General features: G+C 38.6%; 1 protein-coding gene across 1 annotated transcript in view; it reads right to left on the bottom strand.

The window, feature by feature from the left end:
* Positions 1-26,508, bottom strand: part of RAB3GAP2 (RAB3 GTPase activating non-catalytic protein subunit 2) — a 104,497-nt gene that overhangs the window by 14,266 nt on the left and 63,723 nt on the right. The window contains exons 16-27 of the mRNA XM_040263255.1: positions 26,127-26,209; positions 25,706-25,770; positions 21,797-21,887; positions 19,455-19,582; positions 17,404-17,617; positions 16,972-17,069; positions 8,186-8,291; positions 7,412-7,572; positions 6,162-6,390; positions 4,627-4,800; positions 4,420-4,526; positions 2,307-2,373 (exon numbers count right to left, since the gene is read on the bottom strand). Coding sequence (XP_040119189.1) covers positions 2,307-2,373; positions 4,420-4,526; positions 4,627-4,800; positions 6,162-6,390; positions 7,412-7,572; positions 8,186-8,291; positions 16,972-17,069; positions 17,404-17,617; positions 19,455-19,582; positions 21,797-21,887; positions 25,706-25,770; positions 26,127-26,209 — 1,523 coding nt within the window. The remainder of the gene's footprint in view (positions 1-2,306; positions 2,374-4,419; positions 4,527-4,626; positions 4,801-6,161; positions 6,391-7,411; positions 7,573-8,185; positions 8,292-16,971; positions 17,070-17,403; positions 17,618-19,454; positions 19,583-21,796; positions 21,888-25,705; positions 25,771-26,126; positions 26,210-26,508) is intronic.

Below are 26,508 nucleotides of genomic sequence, written 5' to 3'. Positions count from 1 at the left end.
GTTCTTATCAAGCAAAACAAGAATTTTAGATTTCTGCAATTTGACCCCATATCACCTGCAAGAAGGTGTTACAGGAGAAGAAATAAGCAGCTTCTCTATAATGTATCACAGACACAAAAAGGTGATTATCTCCTCTTATCTGGACCCAAACCCAGTCTCACCACTTAGTGTCTTACTAACTTCCTAACTAACGTCCCACCACGCTGTTCTTGAGGTGCCAGCTTTGGCCAGTTCTACCTGAATCATGATGGAATGGAAGAATTAAGTCACCCTCACTATCCTGGTCATAATTGTTGAATATTTTTATTCAATGCACTCTTAGAGCATCTCGCTTAGGACGTGTCACAATTAAAAACAGGAGCCGCTTAAACAGATGACTGTGCGGTTGATACAATAGTAGAGCCTTAATTGTAGGGCTATGGTTTTTCCTGTGGTCATGTATGGATGTGAGAGTTGGACTGTGAAGAGAGCTGAGCACCGAAGAATTGATGCTTTTCAACTGTGGTGTTGGAGAAGACTCTTGAGAGTCCCTTGGACTGCAAGGAGATCCAACCAGTCCACCCTGAAGGAGATCAGCCCTGGGATTTCTTTGGAAGGAATGATGCTAAGGCTGAAACTCCAATACTTTGGCCACATCATGAGAAGAGTTGACTCATTGGAAAAAGACTCTGACGCTGGGAGGGATTGGGGCAGGAGGAAAAGGGGACGACAGAGGATGAGATGGCTAGATGGCATCACAGACTCAATGGACGTGAGTCTGAGTGAACCCTGGGAGTTGGTGATGGACAGGGAGGCCTGGCGTGCTGCGATTCATGGGGTCGCAAAGAGTCAGACACGACTGAGCGATTGAACTGAACTGAACTGAACTTCCTAACTTACTATCTTAGTATCTCACTATCCATTACTGACTTCTTTGATTAATTCTTACAGGGAAACTTTTCTGTTAAACGGAGCCAGCAATCTGGTGACCATTTTTCTACAATAATTTGTAACATTTTTTTCAAGAGGACAACAGCAATCCCCGTGGTAAAGAAGCCAATGGAGAATACTCATGTTTATTAAAAGCAGCACAAGATGGGAGGGATAAATTTGCAGTTTGGGATTTGGCAGACACAAACTACTAAACATAAAATAGGTAAACAAGGTCCTACTGCATAGCATAGGGGACTATATTTAATATCCTATAACAAACCATAATGGAAAAGAATATAAAAAAGAACATATATATACATGTGTATGTGTGTGTATAACTGAATCACTTTGCTGCAGACCAGAAACTAACAGTATGGTAAATCAACCCTACCTCAATAAAATGATTTTTGAAAAGACAATATTGATGCACTTATTTTGTAAACAAATGAAATAAACTTAGATTATCAATAAATAAAAGAAAAAGAAGCAGCACAAAGTAATTTCTAGGATATAGTATTATTAGGCTTTGGCTACACTAACTTTTTCATCAGGACTTATGAGCAGCCCATTCTTCTTTCCTTATCTACCTGTGAACTAGAGGGGGAATTAATAATTCATGCATAATATTCTCCTCACTATACCTAGGAACAGTCGTCAGCACGGGAAATTGATGGGTGGGGAGAGACGGTGATAATTACTGCCAGCCCCCATCTCCTTTCTGGACAGCATTTTTCAAGCAATTAAAACAGCTGGTACTGTGTATGCAGCAACACACAGTAACGTGTTAGATAGTAGGACCTATTTTATTTTTATCAAATAAAAATTTACCAGGATGTGAATTTAAAGAGACTTGGTATGATACTGGATGCTTGGGGCTGGTGCACTGGGACGACCCAGAGGGATGGTACGGGGAGGGAGGAGGGAGGGGGGTTCAAGATGGGGAACACACGTATACCTGTGGTGGATTCATGTTGATGTATGGTAAAACCAATACAATACTGTAAAGAAATTAACCTCCAATTAAAATAAATAAATTTATATTAAAAAAAAAATAAAGAGACTTGGTTCTGTGAGAAATGGGATGGGACAGTTAGGGAGTTTGGGATGGACATGTACACACTGCTATATTTAAAATGGATAACCAACAAGGACCTACTGTACAGCACAGGGAATTCTGCTCAATGTTACGTGGCAGTCTGGATGGGAGGGGAATTTGGGGGAGAAGGGATACATGTATATGTATGGCTGAGTCCCTTCCTGGTTCACCTAAAACTATCACAACACTGTTTGTTAACTGGCTATACCCCAATACAAAATAAAAAATATTTTTTTAAAAAAAAGAGAGATTTGGCTCTTGAAAGAAACAGTTACATTTTTAACACCTGTTTACTTACCATTCTGAACATGGGCATTAAGAATATGCTTCAAGTGTTCTATTGACCTAACAAAAAAACGTGCTTCCTTGCATAGAGGAAAAGAAGAGAGAAAGAAGAGGTATTATTCAATAGGTGCTTCAAATATAAATGGAGACTTCTTACATACATTTCTACATAAACCCAAGAATGTTACAAGAACATGGAATTATTATATAAGAAGAAATTCTGCCTAAGATAATGTTAATGGTCTCCCTTAAATTTACAATATCTATATAATGACTGATTCACGGACATCTGGATTCAAAATTTACTGTGGTTTCTACATCACAGCAATGTTCTCTCCAATAAATAGTTGAATTTCACACAAATGTAAAAACAATAGGTTTATTTTCTTTGTAAATATCGTTAATTAATTCTTCAACAACTATTTATTGAGCAACTACTAAGCACCAGGCTGCTAAAGGCACCAGACATACTGTAATGAACAAAACAGACCCAAATCCTTGCCCTCACTGAGGTTATGGTCTAGTGACAGAACCAGACGATAAATACGGTAAGTAAATTATAGAGGATGTTTATAAAGGATGTCAGTGGTAAGTGCCAAGGAGAAAACATTAAAGCAGTGAAGGGAAATAGGAAATGTAAGGGGGAATGCTGAACATTCAACTCTTTTTAATCAAGGCAGTTTAAAACTGTGGCCTGTACATTATTTAACATAGCACCTTTGCTAATGTGTGTCAGAAGTTCCCCAAAGGTAATTTCGATTGTTTTGAGCCTAGTAAAGCTGTGTGTGTAAGATGATGAAATTGGGATAGGGGTTATTGGATGGGGCAAGGAGATAAATATTCAACAGGAAAAAAAACAAGAAAAATGACTGCTGATTTTACATGTAAATAATTGTAATAAATGACAAAGGCAACACAATCAAAATGTCAGGCACCATGTGTGTATTTTCTTTGTAAGTTGCTACAACTGTTATGGTCCTCATCTACTTAAGGAGAAAACTGAGGCTCAGAAACATTCCCAAAGGTCACATAGCCAGGAGCCACGGGGCTGAACAGAGTCTATTATGCAAACTGCCTTTGGTTTAGAAATGACCGCTGTAGGACAAAGACTTTTAACTGAAAAGCCTGAATCTGGAACTAATTCACTGGGATTATCCAGGCAAGAATACTGGAGTAGTGTGCCATGATCTCCTCAAAGGGCTCTTCCCCACCAAGAGATCAAATGCATCTCTTATGTCTCCTGCCTGGGCAGGCGCATGCTTTACCACTACCACCACCTGGGAAGCTCCTATCATTAGTGTGAATTAGTTAATCAGTGAGATTTTTCTTCAATAGTGAAACCTGATACAAGGATGATAAAGGAAAGAATTTTGATTGAGGTTAATCTACCAAAGAACTAAGGAGGCCTATGCTCTGAGAACTGTACAGCCAAGAGAAATATACAGCAGGCATTTTCACATCTTATTTTATCCAGGTGCCAATCCTGAAGAGTGGTACCATCATTAAAAAAGGGTGGGAGGAGAAAAACCAGATTCAAGAGATTCAGTGACTGGCCCAAACCCAGACACCCGTGCGGAGCCCTCAAGTCCAGGCCTCCCGTCTCCAGGCCTGGACGGCCTCTCTTTATGCTGCTTCCGGATTGAGAATGTCTGGGAGGGAAGAAGGCTGCCGGAAGGGGCAGAAAGTGATGCCCAAGCAGACAGTCAGGCTGGCATCAGGATCTTTACTCTGGATTTGATCATGATGACTACAGTGTGAAGAACTGGGTATAGGTTGATGCTATCTCACGTAAAAATTCCAAAGGAAATAAAAGATGCTCATCGCAACTTATTAAGAATAGGACAGAACACACTGGTGTTGGACACAGAGAATCTACTAGGCTTGAATCCTGGCCTGGCCACTGATTAGCAGTGTACTTACAAGCTGGGCAAGGAATCTGACTTCTCTGACGCTGTCTTCTCTAGAGTAGGAATAATGATGACACCCACACTTCATAGGTTTACCATGAGGATTATATATGAAAAAGGCCTTGTATAGCTCCTAGTATGGAGACATTCCAAAGGGGAAGAAGTCAAGTGCTATAAGCAAAGGGAACAGTCCCACGGAAGAGGTGACGAGAGTCGTACCTCCGGGTCTTTATTCCACTGCACGACGTACTCCCAGCAGCAGTGTGCGTGCAGCACATCCAGCTCGAGGCTGCAAGGGAACTGCTTGTAGGCCAAGTGCAGCAGGTCTGAAAGTCAGGAGACAGCAATGTATTACTCCTGCCTGAGGGAGAGCTCTGGCTGCCTTCTTCATGCTGGATTTCCTGTTTACCCATGTTTCTGTCTTACCTGGAATGGCTCCCAAGTCCATCTCTACCTCTGACACCTCAAATAAACCTCGGTTAATACCTTCTCTGGGTTCATCTGGGTTTTCTGCATCTCTTCCTTTATTAGCCAGTTTTAACACTTCGGGGCTGAAGTCCTGTTTAAATATCCACTTGGCTACACTGTCTGCAATGCCACCTACAGTTTGGAGACAAGAAAGAAAATGAACACTGGCAGCATTTGCCGAAAGGAGCCCACAGAATGCAGGATCTCAATGTCCCCACGAAGACCTAAGTACCACATTGGGTTAAGCCTGAAGTGACCCCAAAGCCATGAGATTTACAGCAGTGTCGCCACGTACCACTCACCATGTGAAGGCAAGTGGGATACTGGGTCTCTAAGGGCATCTTTACACTCTTGTAAAATATTAGCTAAATATTAATGTCTATACACAATACCTTCAATGTCCACAAATTCAAACTGCATTTTACCAAGCACAGATGAAGGCATGAATACATCTCTAAAATGCTTTCATTTAAACACAAGTGAAAACAAACTCATTAGCATGATACTTGTGTTAAGGCTTCTTAGGGCAAAATACTATTTTTAATAGTCAAGAACTTGCCTCTGGAATATTTGAGGGCAAAATTTAGCCACAGTTAATTACTGGCACGATGCTGTACCATGTTTCAGTCACCAACATAGTCCAGAAAGTTATAACTCATAAAAGCATTCATGATGAAGAGTCCTGCCTACTACCTAAAATAAATGCAAGCTTCTGTATTAAACCTTTCCCTCTCAGTCTTTCTTCCTATTTTGCTTCAAATGTAAACCTTTTTGACAACAAGAACACAAAATCATGATTATCAGTGGAGATAAATGAGAGCAGTGTGCCAGGTGATCTAATTTCTTATGCTTGGCTTCTAAATCATTTGATAATTCCCATTCCAGGATCAAGTCCTGATCCTATTGCTCAAGTTAATATTAAAATGGTGTTCCTACATTTTCACCAGGTGGCAGAACAGAGGATGGTTTGAGTTTACAATATGGAAATCTTCACAAATCTTATACAGAATGAGAAGACGAGTTAACTAAATTAAAACCATAAATGCCAGTATTTAAACCCAGAAATAGTCATTCCAGTATCAAACGCCTGACAGAGATGCTGGTAATAAGGAGAGGAAGTACATCATGATAAATCCAATATTTTAAGATACTTGTGGTCCTACAAGATGTTTAAGCACAGGAATCCAATGACTCTGGAATAGTAGAAAGTGATGCATTGAAAATGAGGTATAAAGTTCCATGGATATTAGGAGGAAGAAGAGAAAATTCGCACTTAGTGGGTCATGAGAGGCTTCCTGGAGGAGGCAGCATTTGAGATGGGCCTTGGAAGTTGAGAAGAGGTAGATTATTTACTTTTAAAATCTGAGTGTATTTTTCTTTCCTTATTCTTTCAGTTGTTTCTATTAAAAAAAAAAAAAAAAAAAAGCCCCAGAAAGCTCATACCATAAAAATATAGATCTATGGCTATAAATGCTCAAATAACTTCAGGTTACCTTTTCCACCTTCTAACAGCTTTTTCACAGAAAGCTTCGGGAGCGGCTCAGCCTGCAGCGAAGACACTTTGGAGGTCCGGGTGTTCATTTTGCTGTGAAGCAGAGTCTGAAGCAGGAGACAGTCCTCCAGCTGTTTCAGGAGGAGTTTCCAGTACTCCGTATCAAGAGAAAGGGCCTCCCAGGAATCAGTGAGGGCTTCCGAGTCAGCTCCTGAAACTGTTTGGGAAAACTAACAGAAAATGCCCAGTTGATACTCTGGCTAAGAGTCTGGATCAACATTAACTTGAATGAACTTTTAACGTGAAAGCCGATTGATCATCAGGATACATCACAAAGCGATATTACAGATGCTGGTACACAAACATTACTACTTGGCTGGATGGAACACGAAGGTGAGGAGTAGATTGGAGACTTAGGAGCAATGCTGATGGAGTTCAGACATTTATGAAGAGACCTGTAGTGAGGCCCATGAGTCAACCGACATGCACTGCAAAGGTTTCAGGCCCATCCCTGCAAGAGTTCCCGGATACTGACAGTTCTTCAGAATGTACTAGCCAACATAAAAAATGTATCATAAATTTCTCTCTCTCCATTATTAGAAACACCATAAACCAGTTATAATGAATTTAGCCCCAAACTACTGAGACTGACAATGTTGAGTGAATCTCTACAGACCTATTTAAGTATCCTATCCAATTTAATGCAACATCCCCCTAGAAAAAATTATTTGATTCACCATGAGATACAAGGGGCACTAGTTTTGTCTTAAATAAATTTTAGTCTTCAAGAGATGGGGAAAAGCCACAAAGTGAAAGGTCTACTGGAAGCTTTCATCTGAGTCATTCAACACCACGTGCCAAAACCACTCTTGTTTCTAAAAGGATATAAATACAACCGTAGAAACTAAGAGCTGAAAGAAATCTGAGAAATAATGCTGTCTAACCCTGAGCCTTTTGAATGAGGACCTGCCTTCTAAAGGCACTCACCACAGACCACCAGCTGTGAACACTAGGTCTCTGCCCTGACTCCAGTGCTTCTCCCCTTATGCTGTGTGGAGACTAGGTTCAAGTCATCTGAATAAACAACTAAAGAAGAACCCCTCATCTTCAAGAGACAGACAAGATCCTGCTGGACACATATCTCAAATCCTAGATGTTCCACACACTGAAGACAATGCAGCCCAGAAGGGGAAAGCGGTCAGGGAGCCTGCTGGAGGGGAGCCCCCCTAGAGCCGCCCCCTGCCCACTCACTTTCTTCTCAGTCAAGCTGTTGGATATCTGGGCAGCGACAGCATGCCCGACGTGCGCGGACAGCAGCGCAGCCCCGTTGTTCTCGGACTGAATACAGACCGTGCGCATCTGCTGCCACCAAGGGGACACTGACTGGGAATCCCAGGTCTCTTCGATGGCCACTACAGGCAAATGGCAAAAAAAGAAACTCTTAGCTCGGCAAATTTTTTTTTTTAATCTTTGATGTTAAATATAATGTTAGAACCAAGTTTCCCATTGATGCATGTGTGTATTTTTGAACGAACTGGAAAAGAAGTCTTTATTTTATTCCGAAGACTTATATTCCACTTATTTATGCTCTTAGGCATCTTGCTCTAAATCAATTGTAAATCTCTGTTTGGAATACTTTCATCACTGATGAAAACTACTACTGAATGTTTTAATATAACCCATTATTGTTCTCATCATGCCAAAAATAGTAAGAAAAATATTACCTCCACCACAGACCATTCAATTCACCTCACTGAACTCAGAAAACACACTGTTCACTATCATTTTTGATGTTGACGTAAACTGTAAATTAAATTTCATAAAGCACACTTTGAATGTATTAAGAGTTTTCTATGACCACATAAAAGATTCTCTCTAGTGAAATGTTTTGTACCTTCTAGTCTCCTTTTGTTACGAGGAAGTATTCTCCCTCCTCGTTTTTGTGGAATTTCAACACTGAACGTTATTTCTGGGAGTGGAGACCACATTCCCGAGGAGCCAAACCTCAGCGTCCACAGTGCTCACCTTTCATCTTGCTCAGGAGGTACAGCATCGTATGGAGACAGCAGACAGACTGTGGTTTGTCCAAAATATCTTTTTCCTTAGAAAGCCAAACGCTCAGAAGCAGAGACTGAAATCAGATTTAAATCTTTATTGTAAAAAAAATATTTACCATAAACAAAATCTTGTACAATTTTAGACCATATGTGTATCATGAGTGGTTCAGCCTTTCTAGTTGGAGGCAAATGCTTGCTTGCTACATGATGTAGTGTGAGAAGGAGAACAAAGAACAAGGTAGCTTGTCTACCTTAAGAGATTCCTTATCTGTTGGGGATCAAAATCTCCCCATTTCCACCACTTCTTTAGGTTCAGTACTACCCTTCAGTGCAAGCTTCTATTAAAGAGCAAATCGGCAGTGAGGGTACTGCCAGTGAGCATGGATTACAGAAGGCTGGCCGCAGGTTATGACAGGAGGGCCTGGAGCTATGGCTCTAGCCCTGGCCTTGGTCATGCAAAGAAATCGAGGACTTGGCAGTGGTTGGTGAGTACGTAATACTATCAAACTCCAATCTTCAAGTCACTGAGTCATGAGAAACAGATTTTAAAAGCATTTAAATCAACAGAATGATTTTTAAAAATAAGCGTATCTACTTAAAATTTTTAAAATTTGGGCTCCTAAAATCAGTACACAGATAATTCGGGGTAATGAAAACTTAAAAGGCATGGTGTCACATCTGTTAAGTGCTGGTGTGTGTGAAAGGTTTGGATTGCCTACAATTCTGCCATGTCTTTATGTTAAAAAAAAAGCTCTAATAAAATGAAAGCTTGACTATCAGTTTAAACACATCAGTACATACAATTTTCAAAATTAAGAAGAGCAGGAAGCTGAAGGAGAAGTGTGTGAAGGAAATTAACTCAGGAGAATGACCCAAGGCAGATAAGTACCCAACAAGCGTATCTTCCCATTCGATAACAACAACCTCTTGGGGGCAGGGCTGACTACTGGGGTTTTACAAATGATAAGAAGGAAAAATAACTTACTTACTAACTTAGAACTAAAGTTTGGACCTAGATCTGCCTGATTGTATACATATAAAAATATACAACACACTTTCTCCTATTTCTCCCCTTTTTGGTTTAACTTGTCTCTTTTTTAACCCTTTCACATCTCTCCCTTCATTAGCCTCCTTTATACTTCATCCTATCCATACTTTTCATTTTTTTAAAACTGGGTATGTCTTTTCATCGGAGAAGGCAATGGCACCCCACTCCAGTATTCTTGCCTAGAAAATCCCATGGACGGAGGAGCCTGGTAGGCTGCAGTCCATGGGGTCGCTAAGAGTCGGACACGACTGAGCAACTTCACTTTCACTTTTCACTTTCCACTTTCATGTATTAGAGAAGGAAATGGCAACCCACTCCAGTGTTCTTGCCTGGAGAATCCCAGGGATGGGGGAGCCTGTTGGGCTGCCGTCTGTGGGGTAGCACAGAGTCGGACACGACTGAAGCGACTTAGCAGCAGCAGCATGTCCTTTCATATTTCCCCTCATATCATAAGACAATGACAGTATTAACAACAATCAATGCTAATAGTTATTTAGAGCTTATTATGAGCCAAGCTACTAACTGCCTTCATAAGTTAAGATACACAGAAAGCATTATGAAGGACAGGATGGGGGTTCACTCTCACAAAAATGGGGTCGTATTATACCATGATCATTCCACTTGCTACATAATATCCTCCATCATCCACAAAATTTTGACTGACGCTAGCCATTTATCAACGTTATTCCCTCTGTTTTAAACTTCTTCTTAACCTCATACAGCACCGCTGTTTATAACCACAAGGCAGGCTAAAAAAAATGAACTGCCTGCATGGACAACAAAGACATTCCAGAATCATGTGAAAATTACTTCGTCTCAGTGTCTTGCGCATACACGTTGTGAAGCAAATCAAAAGGAAATGAGGGGAAATGGCAGAATTTATCTACTAGGTTCATGGCCAGGTTGCCATTTGACTCACCCTGATTAATTTTGGAGGCAAAATGTATGTCCAGGGGTTATGTTAAGAGTACACCAGGTTTCTAATGCACTATGTTTCTCAAAGTCTGATTTCATGTCCCCAACAGTAAGGGTTTCAAAGTGCTCAGAAAGACTGCCAATCCAAAGGGCTGTTTTAAACTGTTATGTTTAGACAAATTAAATGTCATGCCTTCACTCTCTCTTCCCACTGCACTCTTCTAATTTTTTCTGCAATTAACCGCTTCCTCATCCATCACTACATTTAGCAAGTCCTGAAACAAACAAAAAACCTTGTTCTTCCACTTAACTCTCCTTTTCATGTCTGAGATCTGCTCTATCTCTTGCCCAACTAGGTAAACTCTGCTTATAAGCTAAAGATTGTTCTTGGTTTTTTTTTAAACTTAAAAAATTCCAAACCAGTTATGCTTTTGTTTATGTGTAGAAAGTCAGTGTAAACAGAGGATGCTGTGGGAGTCTTTGGAACAGGATGAGACAATCACTTATGTAAGTGACAGAAAGATTTTTTAAACTTCAGGAAAAATTAAGGGGAAAGGAGAAAAATAAGCCAAGTATAGAGAATAGAGATACCTCGTAGAGATATGAGGTAGATACCTCATAGAATACATGTACAGACATACACAACAGGAAAAGATGGTACCTGGAAGGTAACTATCTCCACAACTAGTGAATACAAAATAAGATATATTTTCAAAACATCACAGCAAAGAATGTTAGATTATGTATTATTCACAATGTGAACATTTGTATTAGAGATTCACACACTGTAAGTGTGAATCATGTTGTTTCATAATTGTTAATTCACATATAAATGTCACAAACTGACATCTTACCAGATGATATTTGAACAAAAGACTGAATAATAGAATCCTTGAACAGAAATTTACTAAATTCTTCTAACCAAGGAGTATCTAAGACTTGTTAGAACTTCCACCTAAGAAAGAAACAGAAACTTCCAGGGATCTTTGGTGGATGCTTCTAAAGCCCACTGAGCTTTACCTTTTGCAAAATATCCTCCTGTATCATTTACATCCTTAACGTTTTAAGTCCTTCACTCAGCGGAAATGCTGGCATACCTAGTGTAGGAAGCCGTCTGTCAGCCTTGCCTGCCTATACTTCAAAGAAACTATCTTGTCAGTCTTTCGGATGAGCCTTATTTTCTAGTCTTTCCTGAAAACTAGGGTTTGTTTTAGGTTACAGAATCTGAAACTTTATACAGTTCCATTGAGGATAGTTTTAAACATTGTGAAAAACTATCAGCCGTTGCCTGTGAATGACATCATCTGTGATTATACTAGATTGGGAAAAATTTTCAAATTAAAAAATGTATACAACCCAGATTATAAGTACCAAGTTTTTTCATGTACATAATTCCAATAAAACTATTTTTTCAAATATTTCAGGAGAAAAAAGAATTCAGAGAATAATTGATCAGGAAAGAATAGAAAGAGCTAGCATTTCAAATAATGTGCCTTTAAAACACTAGTAATAAATTTTGCTGAAAGACCTATCACTTTTTATTCATGACTGTTATATGTCTATATTCCTGAAAGTTTGTTACTCTTTTAACATTAAATAATAGACATTAATCTGTATTCTCTTTAAAAAACAAACGACTTGAATTTTAATAACGCCAGAAAAATGTCACTAGTCTATACTGTGGCACTGGTGTTAACTGCTTTGGGAAAGAGCAAGATATAAGCAGAACACACACCTACTGCCTGATGTACAAACCCCTGCACTTTATCTTCCCACAGCCAGATGGCTGAGTAACAGTGAGAGTGCGTGGGCTGCTATCTTGTCTAATCAATGTCACCGCAATGACCAAGCAGGCTCTTTTTAAAGCTAGTCTTACTGTACACTCAGTTTCTTTAATTCTTAGGCTTTTTTTTCCCCAAGAGAAGCTCCCTCTTCCCTTCCCATTCATTATAGCCTTTAAGTGAAAATGTCTTATCTTTTTCTCCTTTTTACTCTGCATTCACAGGATTTTTAAAAATTACTTAATTATAAATTAAGTAAGGGCGTCCCTGGAGGCTCAGACAGTAAAGAATCTGTCTGCAATGCAGGAGACCAGGGTTCGATCCCTGGTTCAGGAAGAGCCACTGGAGGAGGAAGTGGCAACCCACTCCAATACTCCTGCCTGAAGAATGCCATGGACAGAAGACCCTGGCAGGCTACAGTCCATGGGGTCAAAAAGAGTTGGACATGACTGAGTGACTAACATACAAATTAAGTAAACTAAATTGAGTAGACTGTTTTTAAAATACTTTAAAAATGCAGTATCTTCTATTACGTTTTAAACAAAAATACTTTAAAAATAAAACCCAGCCATAAAACATTTCTCTAGGAAAAAGAATTCAGCCATTTGCAATGTGTGAAATAGTCTCATAAGAGATGTTTCTTAAAAAGTGTTTAAATTTTAGCCAATTTTAGAATTTTAGTAGCACATTAATACAGGTCACAGCCTGATGGGTTTAAAGCACAGAAATTTCCCATATAATACACATCACTGTATCACATTATAAAACACACACACATACACTTATATATATACCTACAGTAAAGTTTACTAATTTTAAGTTGGGTAAATAATACCATAAATGTGATAAAGTACATCTCCATCCAAAGTTCCCTTGTGCCTCTTTGAGTTTATCTCCAACTCCCACTCTCAACCTCTAGCAAACATTCATCTCCTTTGTTACTCTATTTTTGCTTATTCTAGTGTTTCATATAAAATCAACTGAAACCATTGGTAGGTACTCTTTTGTTTCTGGATCTTTTCACTTAGCCTAATGCTCTGGAGATTCATTTATGTCATTCTGTGTATCAGCAGTTCATTTCATTGTATGGTTACACCATACTTCATCCATTTATCAATTACTGGATATTTGGGTTGTTTCCAGTCTGGGTTATTAGGAATAAAGCTGCTGTAAATAGTTTACTCCAAGTCTGTGCAAACATATATTTTCATTGCTCTTGACTAAGTACCTAGCAGCAAGACTGCTGGATTTTACAGTAAATCTATCTATGTTCAACTTGATAAGAAACTTTCAAACTGTTTTCTACAGTGGTTGTATTAAGTTGCATTTCCATCATCTGTGTTGAGCATTCTGATTGCTTACATCCTCATCAACACTGGATATGTCAGTCTTTTTAAGTTTTAGTCATTCTCTGGAACAGAGGCCATCATGGTTGTATTTTTGCATTTCCTTGGAAGGAAAGATGCTAAAGCTGAAACTCCAGTACTTTGGCCACCTCATGTGAAGAGTTGACTCATTGGAAAAGACCCTGATGCTGGGAGGGATTAGGAGCAGGAGGAGAAGGGGACGACAGAGGATGAGATGGCTGGATGGCATCACCGACTTGATGGACTTGAGTTTGAGTGAACTCCGGGAGTTGGTGATGGACAGGGAGGCCTGGCATGCTGCAATTCATGGGGTGGCAAAGAGTTGGACATGACTGAGTGACTGAACTGAACTGAATGGCTAATTTCTGAACATCATTCAGGTAATTATTTGCAATTTGTATGTATGTTTTGGTGACGTATCTGTTCAAATCCTTTGCTCATTTTTAAAAACTGTATGGTCTCATTATTGAGTTGTACAAATTCTTTGTACAACCTGGACACAATGCATTTATCAGATCTATGTTGTGTAAAAGAGACTTGCCTTTTCAATTTCTTAAGTCTTTTAAAAAACAAAAGTTTTGAAATTTCATGAAGCATAACTTTTCAGTATTTTTCTTTTACAGTTCATGCTTTTTCTACCTTAAGAAACCTTTGTCTAAACCAAGCTTTCTCTGACGTTTTCTTCTATAGATTTTGTAGTTTTACCTCATATTGATATTTATGTTCCATTGGACTTATTTTTTTAATATATGACTTGAAGTATAGGTGTGGGGTTTGTTTCATCCAGCCTTTGATCAAATTGCCAGAGATCAAATTGCCAACATCCACTGGATTACAGAAAAAGCAAGAGAGTTCCAGGAAAACATCTACTTCTGCCTTATTGACTTCGCCAAAGCCTTTGACTGTATGGATCATTAACAAACTGTGGAAAATTCTGAAAGGGATGGGAATACCAGACCACTTTTCTGCCTCCTAAGAAACTTGTATGTAGGATAAGAAGCAAGAGTTAGAACTGGACATGGACAATGGATTGGTTCAACATTGGGAAAGGAATACATTAAGGGTATATATTGCCATCCTGCTTACTTAACTTATATATGAAGCACATCATATGAAATGTTGGGCTGGATGACTCACAAGCTGGAATCAAGATTGCTGGGAGAAATATCAACAACCTCAAATATGCAGATGGTACCACTTTAATGGCAGAAAGTAAAGAGGAACTAAAGAGCTTCTTAATGAAGGTAAAAGAGGAGAGTGAAAAAGCTGGCTTAAAATTCAACATTCAAAAAACAAAGATAATGGCATCTGGTGCCAACACTTCATCACAAATAGAAGGGGAAAAGGTGGAAACAGTGTCAGATTTCATTTTCTTGGGCTCCAAAATCACTGCAGATGGTCACTGCAGCTATGAAAGAAAAGGTATAACAAACCTAGACAATGTATTAAAAAGCAGAGACATCACTTTGACGACAAAGGTCCATATAGTCAAAACTATGGTTTTTCCAATAGTCAGGTATGGATGTGAGAGCTGGACCACAAAGAAGGCTGAGCACTGAAGAATGGATGCTTTTGAACTGTGGTGCTAGAGAAGACTCTTGAGAGTCCCTTCAAACCAGTCAATCCTAAAGGATATCAACCCTGAATATCCATTGGAAGGACTGGTGCTGAAGCTGAAGCTCTAATACTTTAGCCACCTGATGTGAACAGCTGGATCACTGGAAAAGACTCTGATGCTGGGAAAGACTGAGGGCAAGAAGGGAAAGGGGCAACAGAGGATGAGATGGTTGGATGACATCACTGATTCAGTGAACGTGAGTTTGAGCAAGCTCCAGGAGATAGTGAAGGACAGGAATCTGGTGTGCTGCAGTTCATGGGTCACAAAGAGTTGGACATGACTTAGCAGCTGAACAACAATGACCTCAGTTTTAATGTAAACAAAATTTAAATGAAACTGATGAAGCACAATAGAAAACAAGTAGTATACCATGTTCATCTATTTCAGCATCTCAATTTTGAATGATAGGTAATAGTTATCTCCTTTTTAAAAACTTTTTAATTTGCAATAATTATAGATTCACTGGTAGCACAAAGGAGCACAGGGAGGTCCATAGGCCCTTCTTGCAGTCTTCCCTCATGTTAACATCTTACACAAAACCAAGAAACTGCCACTGGTAAAATCCATAAAGCTTGTGCAAATTTCACCAGTGATACAGGCACTCATTTTGCAGCATGCAATTTTATCATTTCTAGCACTGCATAACTGCCACCATCCAGACACTCTACCAAGGCACAAAATCTCCCTCCTGTGAACGCTTTATAGCCACAGCCTTCTCCCTGACATTCACCACTAACCCTTGGCAACCACTAATCTGTTCTCCGTCTTTATGACTGTGTTATTTTATGAATGTTATGAAAACAGAATCATGCAGTATGTATCTTTTTTGAAATTTTTTTTTCTATTTGCATATTTTCCTTATTCATCCAAGCTACTGCTTCTACTAATAGTTTATTCCTTTTTATTGCTGAGGGGTATTCCATGGTAAGAATGTGCCACAGTCTGTTTATCCGTTTATCCCCTAAAGGGCACAGAGCAGGTTTCAGTGTCTGGCTATTATGAATGAAGCCACTTATGAACAACCATGTGCAAGCAGTGTGCACCTTTAACTGTACTTCCTGACATCTATACTGCAAAGGGAGGTAGAGCAAAATCCATTTTTAAAGGACTTACATGTTCAATTAAAACAGTATCGTGGTCCAGTTACATAAAGAATTCATGCGCCAATGCAGGGGACACGGGTTAGATCCCTGGTCCAGGAGGATCCCACATACCTCGGGGCAACTAAGCCTGCACCCTAGAGCCCGTGCTCCGCAACAAGCCATCAGAATGAGAAGCCTGTGCACCGCAACTAGAGAACAGGCCCTGCTTACCAGAACTAGAGAGAGCCTGTGAGCAGCAGCAAAGACCCAGCACAGTTAAAAATACACAAACAAATAAAAACTAATGTTAGCATCGTCAACAAGTTTGTAGAGGTGGAAGGCCCAAATCCTGGCCAAAACTTGAGATGCGAGTGGGCATGTGGTAAAGGGTGTGCACGTGTGTATCTCTGTACATGTGGGGGGCAGTCAAGAGCAGAACAAGTGATGTGGGCCAACTCCCTTGCCCTTTTCAGAAAGGGTGAAAATTCAGTGTTGTAGTTTCCCCACTGGATGATTCCTTTATTTATATTTGTTATGGCACAGAGATTAAATCCTAACATGTATTCAAGGTCTGGGAATGTCTGGTAATTCAATAATGCTTTAAGGAAACAGTTTTGTTCTCTAGGTAAGATCTTTTTAGGCTAATATGAACACTTTTTTCTGATGATCCCAGTCAACTGTAAAGGCATGCATACACAACAGACTCTAAATTTATTTTAGGCCAACCTTGGAATATGCAGGTTATAATTTACAGAAAATGAGAAAAATCAGATATTATTATTCAATTAAATACATGACTATACATTTCCTTGATTGTTTTAGAAAGTTTTCTGTATGCTCTATAAGACACTTTAGACAAGAGTAAAAAAAAAAAAAGAGAGAGACAGCCACTTCCAGATGACATTAACGAGGAAGAACAGCATGCAGCAACAAGAAACCTTACCAACAACAGCTGGGGGCTAAGTCCAGCCGACTCCAAAGTGTAACACATTTCCTCAGTGGAGCTTTCTCCACATAAACACTTCCAAAAAAAGAAACTGCCTGGTAAAACAAAAACAAAACACGTCAACCAATGAATGCCTGCTTACCAAACTCAAAATCTTCCTGAACTGCAATCTAGATCCCTAGAGAAGCAAAACAGCAGCAGAGAAGAGAAATCAATGGCTCAGTTTGCTTAAGTGATTAAGGCAGAAGGCAAATCATTACATGTCTCACACTGTCTCCTAAGTATACTTTTTAATTCAGTACAACTTTTATAAAATAGTGCCTACCTATCCAGAGAGTCTTCCGTTGACTGTAAAACATACGTTCAATTCTTTGGTTAATTAATTTAAAAAGAGGGAGGATTCAGAAAGTAGTTTATCATTCTGCCTACCTAAAGCCACATATTCCTCTTCACTTGTCTTCTTTATGTTGACCACATCTTTCTCATATTCTAAATATTCCAGGAATGTTTTCACAGGCAACACACCATCCTTCTCATCAGAAAATCGGACAGCAGTCCTGCTGTTCTCTTGCTTATACTTCTCTAACAAGGCCTGGAGCTTAAGGAGTTCTTTTTCATCCAGCCTTAGTAACACGGCCAAGTCCTTAAATTTAGGGAGGAAGGAAGTTATCAATAGACCATTTCTCTTTCTATGACTGCCATTATGTGTCAATTATCTGTCATTATCACCTGAAACAAAATCCAAGACTATAAGCAAAAAATGACTTCTTAATTAATGTGATAGCTATGGTGTGCTCTGCTGAAAATTTTACTCTCAATTGATAAGTAGGATGTTATTTAAATAAAATAATCTTGAAACACTACATATTACTGAAAGTATTCTTAGAAAGTTTCTTGAGATTATTCAATACCCTTCTAAAATGTCTGAATTTTAATAAACATATATTATTGCTTAATCAGAAAAAAATGTAAGTGGTTGTTAATTGCCAACTCTTGTGATTCTGAGGAAACTAAAGAACTATTTGATATTTAATACTTGTTTTAGTAAGCAGCATAAACACTATAAAATAAAAGCAATAGGCAACAGTCCTCACTGTATCTACATATAAATCCTCTATATGGCTCTCAGGGTTATAGAGATTAAAAAGTAAGATACAACCTGCCAGCTTTTCAAACTGTTTTCACATCAGATGTGCAGAAACATCTCCTGATACTACTACTGGTGGTGGTGGCAGTTTAGTTGCTCAGTCGTGTCCGCCTCTTTGAGACCTCATGGACTGCTGCCCAATAGGTTCCTCTGTCCATGGAATTCTCCAGGCAAGAATACTGGAGTGGGTAGCCGTTCCCTTTTCCAGGGGATCTTCCCACTCCAGACACCCTATAGGTATAACTTAATCAACCTGAACTTCTCTGTTGCTTGAAAGTATTTTTCACTATTGGAGAAGTAATGGCGGAACAAAAGCTGCTGCAAAATGGCCTTGTCATTTATCATGGCATTCACAGAATAATATTATGAAGAGATTGTTAAAATACTTTATAAAATTCATCTATACCAAAGATTAAAAAAAAAAGTTAGAATGTGTAGGTTATTTTCAATACTGAGAGGAAATATTTTCAGTATTTGCCACCTCTCATTTTTATTTAAAATTTATTTCTATACATGTGTTTACAATAATAGACAACTGTTTTAAAACTCAATGAGCTTTCAGATGTACCAAATATGTTTTTTAAAAGCATTACCAGTGCCTTGACAAATCATTAAAGTCACTTTAACGACTTTCCTTTAGATAAGTAAAAGACATGAGACCCTGAAGCCACCAACCTGCCCACGGTCATACAGTACTTGAGGGAAGAGAGGACACTATTTCTCTCTGCTCTCTATCAAGAGAAATTCTATTCTCTGCAGAGAAAGTAGGAATTTTATATACTCTCCTAGAAATGAGCAATATTGTACTTTCACTATAATAAGGATTACAAGGTCCTATCACTTTTTTTACATTTTGAAGAATAAAACCATAGAACATTTTCTACAATTACTTTAAACACTCTGATGTAAGGTGGACTAGTTTAAAAACGTATTCTATTATGTAGTAAACAACACAGAAAAGCTGGTCTCTTCTGCTTGTTAGAATCATTTTCTTTAAAAGAAATAGAAAATTTGCTACTTCCGTTCATTGCACGTTTTTGATTAGCAAACCCTGTCGAAAAGAAGTTGTAATAAGCAATTTTATAAAAGAACTTAAGGAAAACCAAATAATTCTAGGTACTGACATGGATTAATAACAAGCTCAATATTCAAGCCTAAATAACATAAATTTAGGAGCAAGGCACAGAAAGCCAGCAGGGATCTTGTAAAGAACATAAACCTTTACTTTAAAAAAAACACCAAGCCCTTAATATTTGTACTTCTTTACTACCAATTAAAAAATAACAAATAACCAAAGAGATGATTTTGTATAATGAATAATGGGATTACTCACATTATCAGAGAATGGTGTATCTGAATGAAAATCAGTGGAATTTAACTGACTAACAGACTCATAAAGATGGAGTAATTTCAATTTATTGGCACAAAATTGTAGCAGTCCTTCATCAACAGACTCAAGCTCTATAAGGCAGAAAGAAGAAATACATTAAAGAGATATATTTAACGGACTGATAAAAATACCTTAATTTTACATAATTCCTTGATGTTCCATTTTATAGTATAGCTATATTTTCAATATAACAAATTAAGAAGGCAAAAATAATTTTTCTATCATGCAAAATGTCTAAATTTTTAAATGAAGGTGCTCTAATAGTGGGAGAGGAGGAGAAAAAGAAAGAAAGAAAACAGAAGAGATATTTTAGTCTAGCACTCAAATTTAAACAAATATTTTGGAAACAGGTTTGAAAATATCCTCCCCTCACTCCCTAACTGAAATGTTGTCTATTATTCTCATACCCTGAGAAAAAACAATTGGAAAGCTGCCTGGCTCTTCTTATCACGGTGGTCAAAGATACTATAATTCAACCAGAAACTGGATTGTAACACATGCATCCTCAAGAGAGGCTGAGAAAGAGACCAAAAATAGAATTCCACCCGCATCAGTCAGGTTTCTTATCAAGGTTAACGCTGGAAAAGTACCCACTCTCTGCGTAATACAATACATTCCTGTATGATAAAGGCAGACATTGAAAACTGCAAGACTCTGTTATGAGATACAATAACATGGAAGATTGTCTATGTTCTTACAGCCATAATAAAATTTAGCATATTCAATATTTGTCATTTGTCTCATTTGTGGGTAGAACTTGAAGCTAGTGATGTTACAGAACTCCAACACTGGAGTTTGGTTTACTCCCAGCCCAGTGCAAGATAGATTTTAATAAATTTTTTGACATTAAAAAAAATACTTAGGGGGATAGGGAGATTTTAGAAGTGTACTATACTTTTTAAAAGAGGCATTTCTAACATGTTGTATGCACTAAGGGAGTTTTCTATTTGCCAAAAGTCAACTTTACATGTGTTAAGAAAAAATGTCAAAATTAGGATGTTTACTGTCCTGCAACAGCATATTATTTATTTATTTTTTGGTCACACCATGCAGCATGTGGCATCTCAGTTCCTCCACCAGGGAACTGAACCAGTGCCCCCTGCAGTAGAAGTAGAGTCTGAACCACTGGACCATCAGGGAAGTCCCCTGGAACAGCATAGTACGCTCTGTCTATTAAGCCACTCTGCTGCTGCTAAGTCGCTTCAGCCGTGTCCGACTCTGTGCGACCCCACAGACGGCAGCCCACTAGGCTCCTCTGTCCCTGGGATTCTCCAGGCAAGAGTACTGGAGTGGGTTGCCACTGCCCTCTCTGAAGCCACTCTAGGCTGGCTTAAATATGAAGCCGCCTGGCAGTTCAGGGGTTGGGACTCTGCCTTCCAAAGCAGGCGTTGAGGGTGTGATTTTTGGTCAAGGAGCTAAGATCCCACGTGCCTTGTGGACAAAAAAACCCAAAACATAACACAGAAACAGTACTGTAACAAAGTCAATAAAGACTTTCAAAACAGTCCACAAAAAATAAAAGTAGGCTTCATATAATTCACACAATAAGCAAGCAAAAAGTCACAACTAGCTGAAGTCGTATACCACATACTACTTTTTAAACTGATTTAGGAATTCAAAATAAATTTTTCTAGCTCGGCTGGAAAGAATATGGAGTTACAACACCACAGTTACAGATGTAATTCTTTTCCAGACAAATATATTTTGAACAGTAAAAAACAATCACAACTAGTTATGTAATCATAGTCTGTGATTCTGGAAGCCCTAGTTCCGTTCATGAGGGAAGTGGATGAAAAAATATGGATTCCATACACTGACAAAACATTAATCAAAGCATAGAATTTTGGGGAAAAAAATCATTATCATGGTCAAAACAACATTACTGAGAGTTAAAATACAATGGCAGCAAGACAGTCTGGTTGTTTTTTTGCTTACCACCAGCTATCTTGTCCCCACATGCCAATGGCTTTCAAAACGCTTTACAACTATTATCACAGTAGTCACTTCCCATCATTCTATCTTTCCTCATAATAGATGGATTCAAATGAAAAATATTTACAGTAAGAAACAGAGTCAACATACTCAGAGAAAGATCAGTAGCATACACTGAACAGGTAATTTTAAAAGTCCCCAGTGATAAAGGAATGAAATAAGTTTTCTTTCTTATACATTGTTTCTTATACATATTACCATATCAAGGTAACAGGATGGCATCATAAACAATTAATACTTCCTGTGGTCAGAGTTACAAAATTTGAGCTGAGACCATAAACAAACCCTATTACCTTGATTTTTTAAAGTGTCCATTAATGTCTGAGTGATGTTTTTAAGGCAGGAAAATGGTAAACGTTCACTTGCCAAGATGCTTTCCAATGCCTAGAAGAAAAAGAAAAAAAAAGAAAGAAAGAAAGTGAAGTTGCTCAGTCGTGTCCGACTCTTTGAGACCCCATGGACTGTAGCCTACCAGGCTCCTTCGTCCATGGGATTTTCCAGGCAAGAGTACTGGAGTGGGTTGCCATTTCCTTCTCCAGAGGATCTTCCCAACCCAGGGACTGAACCCACGTCTCCCACATAACAGGCAGACGCTTTTACCATCTAAGCCATAAGGGAAGCTGCCTAGAAGAAAGATGAACAATTTTCGTAATTACAAGGCAAAGATCTTGGTTTTTAAATTTTACATTTATGCCCATAGTTTCACTGCCCCAAGTTTCAAAGGGAAATTCCATTTTAAGATGTTGTATTAATCATCTGAGAGCTAAAGTTGCATCATAAGTAATATGTAATCAATTTCATGTCATGCCAAATATGGTACCATGACAAAAAGTCCAGACTGAGAATGAAACAACTTGGAAAGCAACTGATGTTCAACAGGATGGCGGAGACAAAGTTATTCACCAGTAAGAGTCTGAGTGAGTTGGTAGCATATATGCATAAATGAAAAGCAGACATTACCACTGTCATGCCAGTAATAAAAGCTGACAACAGCTTAATTACTGCTATGTTACTGTGCTTGAGCATGGCTGGCTGTATCCACAGGCCAGTCTAGATGAATATATTTCCCACCTCTCTGCGCCTACTCTCTTCCTGCCCACTAGTAGATATTTAAGAATATTCATCATTACTTCACGCCTAAAAAAGCAACCATCAGAATCACTAGTGGGTTACATACAGCACTTAAAGTTCACACTTGTCCTTTCATATCAGCATGTTAAACTGAATTTTGAACTATGAGATTAAACAGTATAAAAGGTAGGCTATGAATGTGGCATGAGACAAATAACAAATAACAGACTTCATCCAACAACAACTCTGTGTGTCTGTGGGGGAGAAATAGGTGCAGACGGCAGCTCTGGAGGTTGGTCCAGCCTAGCATTAGGCAAATGCATGGAGGATATAAAGAAAGTAACCCAGGGACTTCCCTGGTGGTCCACTGGTTAGGAATCTGCCTTTCAATGCAGGGAACACAGGTTTGATCCCTAGTCAAAGAACAGCTGCCTGCAATGTGGGAGACCCAGGTTCGATCCCTGGGTTGGGAAGATCCCTTGGAGAAAGGAATGGCAACCCATTCCAGTATTCTTGCCTGGAGAACCCCATGGACAGAGAAGTCTGGCGGGCTACAGTCCATGGGGTCATAAAGAGTCGGACATGACTGAGCGACTTCACTTACTTACTTACTTACAAAGAATGGCTGCAAGGCAACTAAGTCTGAGCACAGAGCCTGTGTGCTACAATTAGAGAGCCCGTGCACCACAACAAAAGATCCCAAATGCTGAAACGAGCATCCTACGTGCTGCAACTAAGACCCAAAGTAGCCAAATAAATGAATAAAATATTAAATAAAAAGAAAAAGATAGAAAGTGATCAAAAAAGGCAAATACCTAGGAAAATGTCATCTGCCTCTGTTGTGTCTACTATCACACAAGTTAGCAGCTCATTGCCTTACTAATATTATTCAGTCTTCAAAGTCTAAACTGGTTTCTTTCCTCCCTTAACTGTTGTAAAACAATACACAAATTTCACTATTAGGTTGTTTAGTATTTTTTTATAAAATTCATAGCTTCATATGAAATTCAGTAGTATTAAAAAAATTAAGGAAACAGTTTGTACTGTTCTAAAGTTTCCTGATTTTATTGTTCGATGATGTAAAAAAGATGGTATTAAAATGAGAAGAATTATGTGGGTTCTGACCCTCCCTTTCCAGGACTGAAGCCCTCAACTGCTCTCCACATGCCCACTCTGTCAAAAGAATCACCTTTAATACTGGAGACTTTGCCCCAAGGAAAATGAGAACCAATTAGTACTGTCAGTGGAGTGGAAAACACAATTAAAAGTCAGAGGCCTGTCAGTTTTACAAAACGACAGTGTTTTTAGAAACTGAGTTCCATAATAGAATAAGAGGGATAGAAAGAAACCAGTATTCACTAAATCATCCTGCTATTCCTGATGTTGTTACGAAAATGACGCATTTGGTAAGGTCTTATTTGAAGGAGCTTAAAAGAGGTAAAGAGGAAAAAGCTGGGGAGCTAGGACTAATACACATGAAATAATCAGAAAACAAATGTAATCAGCCTTTTGTATCCATGGGTTCCTCATTTATGGATTCAACCAACCATGGACTGAAAATACGTGGAAAGAAAAAATTCCACAAAGTTCCTAAAAGCAACTGTGAATTTGCCCCATACTTGCAACTATTTGCACAGCACTTACACTGTATTTACAACTGTTTACATAGCACTTACACTGTGTTAGGCATTACAAGTAATCTAGAGAGGATTTCAAGGATACAAGAGGATGTGTGTAGGTTATATGCAAATACTACAGAATTCTATGGGGCTTCCTTGATAGCTCAGTTGGTAAAGAATCCGCCTGCAATGCAAGAGACCCCAGTTCAATTCCTGGGTTGGGAAGATCCCCTGGAGAAGGGAAAGGCTAGCCACTCCTGTATTCTGGCCTGGAGAATTCCACAGACTGTATAGTCCATGGGGTCATAAAGAGTGGGACATGACTGAGCAACTGTCACCTCACACAATTTTATAAAGGGACTTGAGCACCTTCAGATTTAGGTATTCACAGGGGGTCCTGGAATCAACGCCCCCGAGGAAACTGAGTGAGACTGCAGTCATTAGCTGTCTGTTCTGATTAAAAGCAGAGCTCAGAGGCATCCCTGAGGACTGACGCGCCATGTCAGAACCCAAGCAGCAACAGCAGGGATTTGGGTAAAAGGAGTGGCAGTAACATAATGAGTTACCATATTACAACCAGGAGCCTGGAAAAGGTAACAAGTCTTGATTATTTTCCATGAGAGGCTAAGAAGCAACAGGGCCTCTTCTATAGTATCAATGAGAATGTAAATTAGTACAAGTATTTTGAGAAGTAATTTATCATCAACCAGCCAGAAGCTCATACCCTAGAGATTCCACTCTAAGGTATAAACTCAAGAGAAACTCTTACATTTGTGCGCCAGGAAACACTGTACAAGGATAATCCCACTCTCATTGTTGGTAACAGCAAAAAACTGAGAACAGCGTAAATGTCCACAGAGTGAATAAATAAATGACAGTCACAGAGTGGAATTCATACATTACACGAGTTAGCTGCAGGCAGCAATGCAGAGAACTTTCAGAAACACAATGGTAAGAGAATGGAGTAGGTCACAAAGAAGACAGAGTAGGACTCGATTCACTTCAAGTTCAAAAAAGTGGTAAATGCATCACTATGTTTTAAAGGAGTCGTACAGAAATGCTGTAACTACAAAGAAAAGCAAGAGGAACACAAAATTCTAAACACTGGTTACCTTAGGAATGGGAGATGGGATGGGAGGAGGAGGGACACGCAGGGAGGGCTCTTCAGAGTTCCTGGTAACATCTTGTTTCCTAAGGTGGGTGGTCATACACAGCTCTGTCTTATCATTATTACTTAATTTGAATAAATATTATGTATGGGTTTTCGTGTGTATATAAAACACACATACTTCCATGTATGGTAGTATTACTTAATCAAAAAAGAAGAAAGGCAAAACAGACAAAAGAAACTTTTGCATGGGAATGTAAAAAAAGGATGAACATGCATGAAAATACAGAAAGAGGATATTAGCTTGTCATGTTTTTGGAAGGAAATAGGAAAAATACAGATTTTATTAAGAAGGGAATGTAACAGTTACTTGGCAGGAAAGATCTTTTATTATATACACTTACTTGTTTTTTGGTTGCAGGGTATTTAATATCAAGAATTAATTCCTTTATTTCTGTTTCAACCAAATCTAGAAAGAAAATTAACGAAAATAAAATTTTGGTTCACTTTTACGACAGGTAAACTTTATTCTGAAAGAAAAACACATGTGTTTGCACTATCAAGTCAGTCTGAAGGATTTCTGAGTCCTCTCGGAAATTACTGTTTTATTGTTACAAATTTTAATACTCCCTCGATGGTGTACTTCATCCTTCAGAATAATTCCAATAAAAGCTATACATGATTACTTGTACCTCATCTCATTCCACAAAGGAGTTGCAACAGCTCATAAATGCACTAAAGTGTTTTGCTTGCTCCATTTAGAATATTCTATTAACTTTAAAAACACCATGACAGTATCCTTCATTTTTATTAAAGGACACCTACCAAGATTGGGACATTTTGCTTTCAGTAAGGTTCCCAGTTTCTTCACTAAGTGCATGTCCTTGGCTCGTTCACTCTTCTTATCGCTGAAACAAAAAAATACAACAAATTCTTAAAGAAAGTGAAGCTGTTTTCCTTCTAATTCTGATACATCCAAATTTCTTTTTCTTTTCTATGCTTCCTATTTAACTTTAAAGGGATCAGTCTAAAGAGAAATAAAACAATAGCTATAAAACAAAGCTATATTTAAAATGAATAACCAACAAGAACCTACTGTATAGCATAGGGAACTCTGTTCAGTGTTGTGTAGCAGTCTGGATGGGAGGGGAATTTGGGGAAGAATGGATACATGTATATGTATGGCTGAGTCCCTTTGCTGTCTACC

This window comes from Oryx dammah, unplaced genomic scaffold (assembly GCF_014754425.2).
Source record: "Oryx dammah isolate SB20612 unplaced genomic scaffold, SCBI_Odam_1.1 HiC_scaffold_21, whole genome shotgun sequence".
Taxonomy (NCBI): domain Eukaryota; kingdom Metazoa; phylum Chordata; class Mammalia; order Artiodactyla; family Bovidae; genus Oryx; species Oryx dammah.
This window is presented reverse-complemented; position numbering and strand designations above follow the sequence as displayed.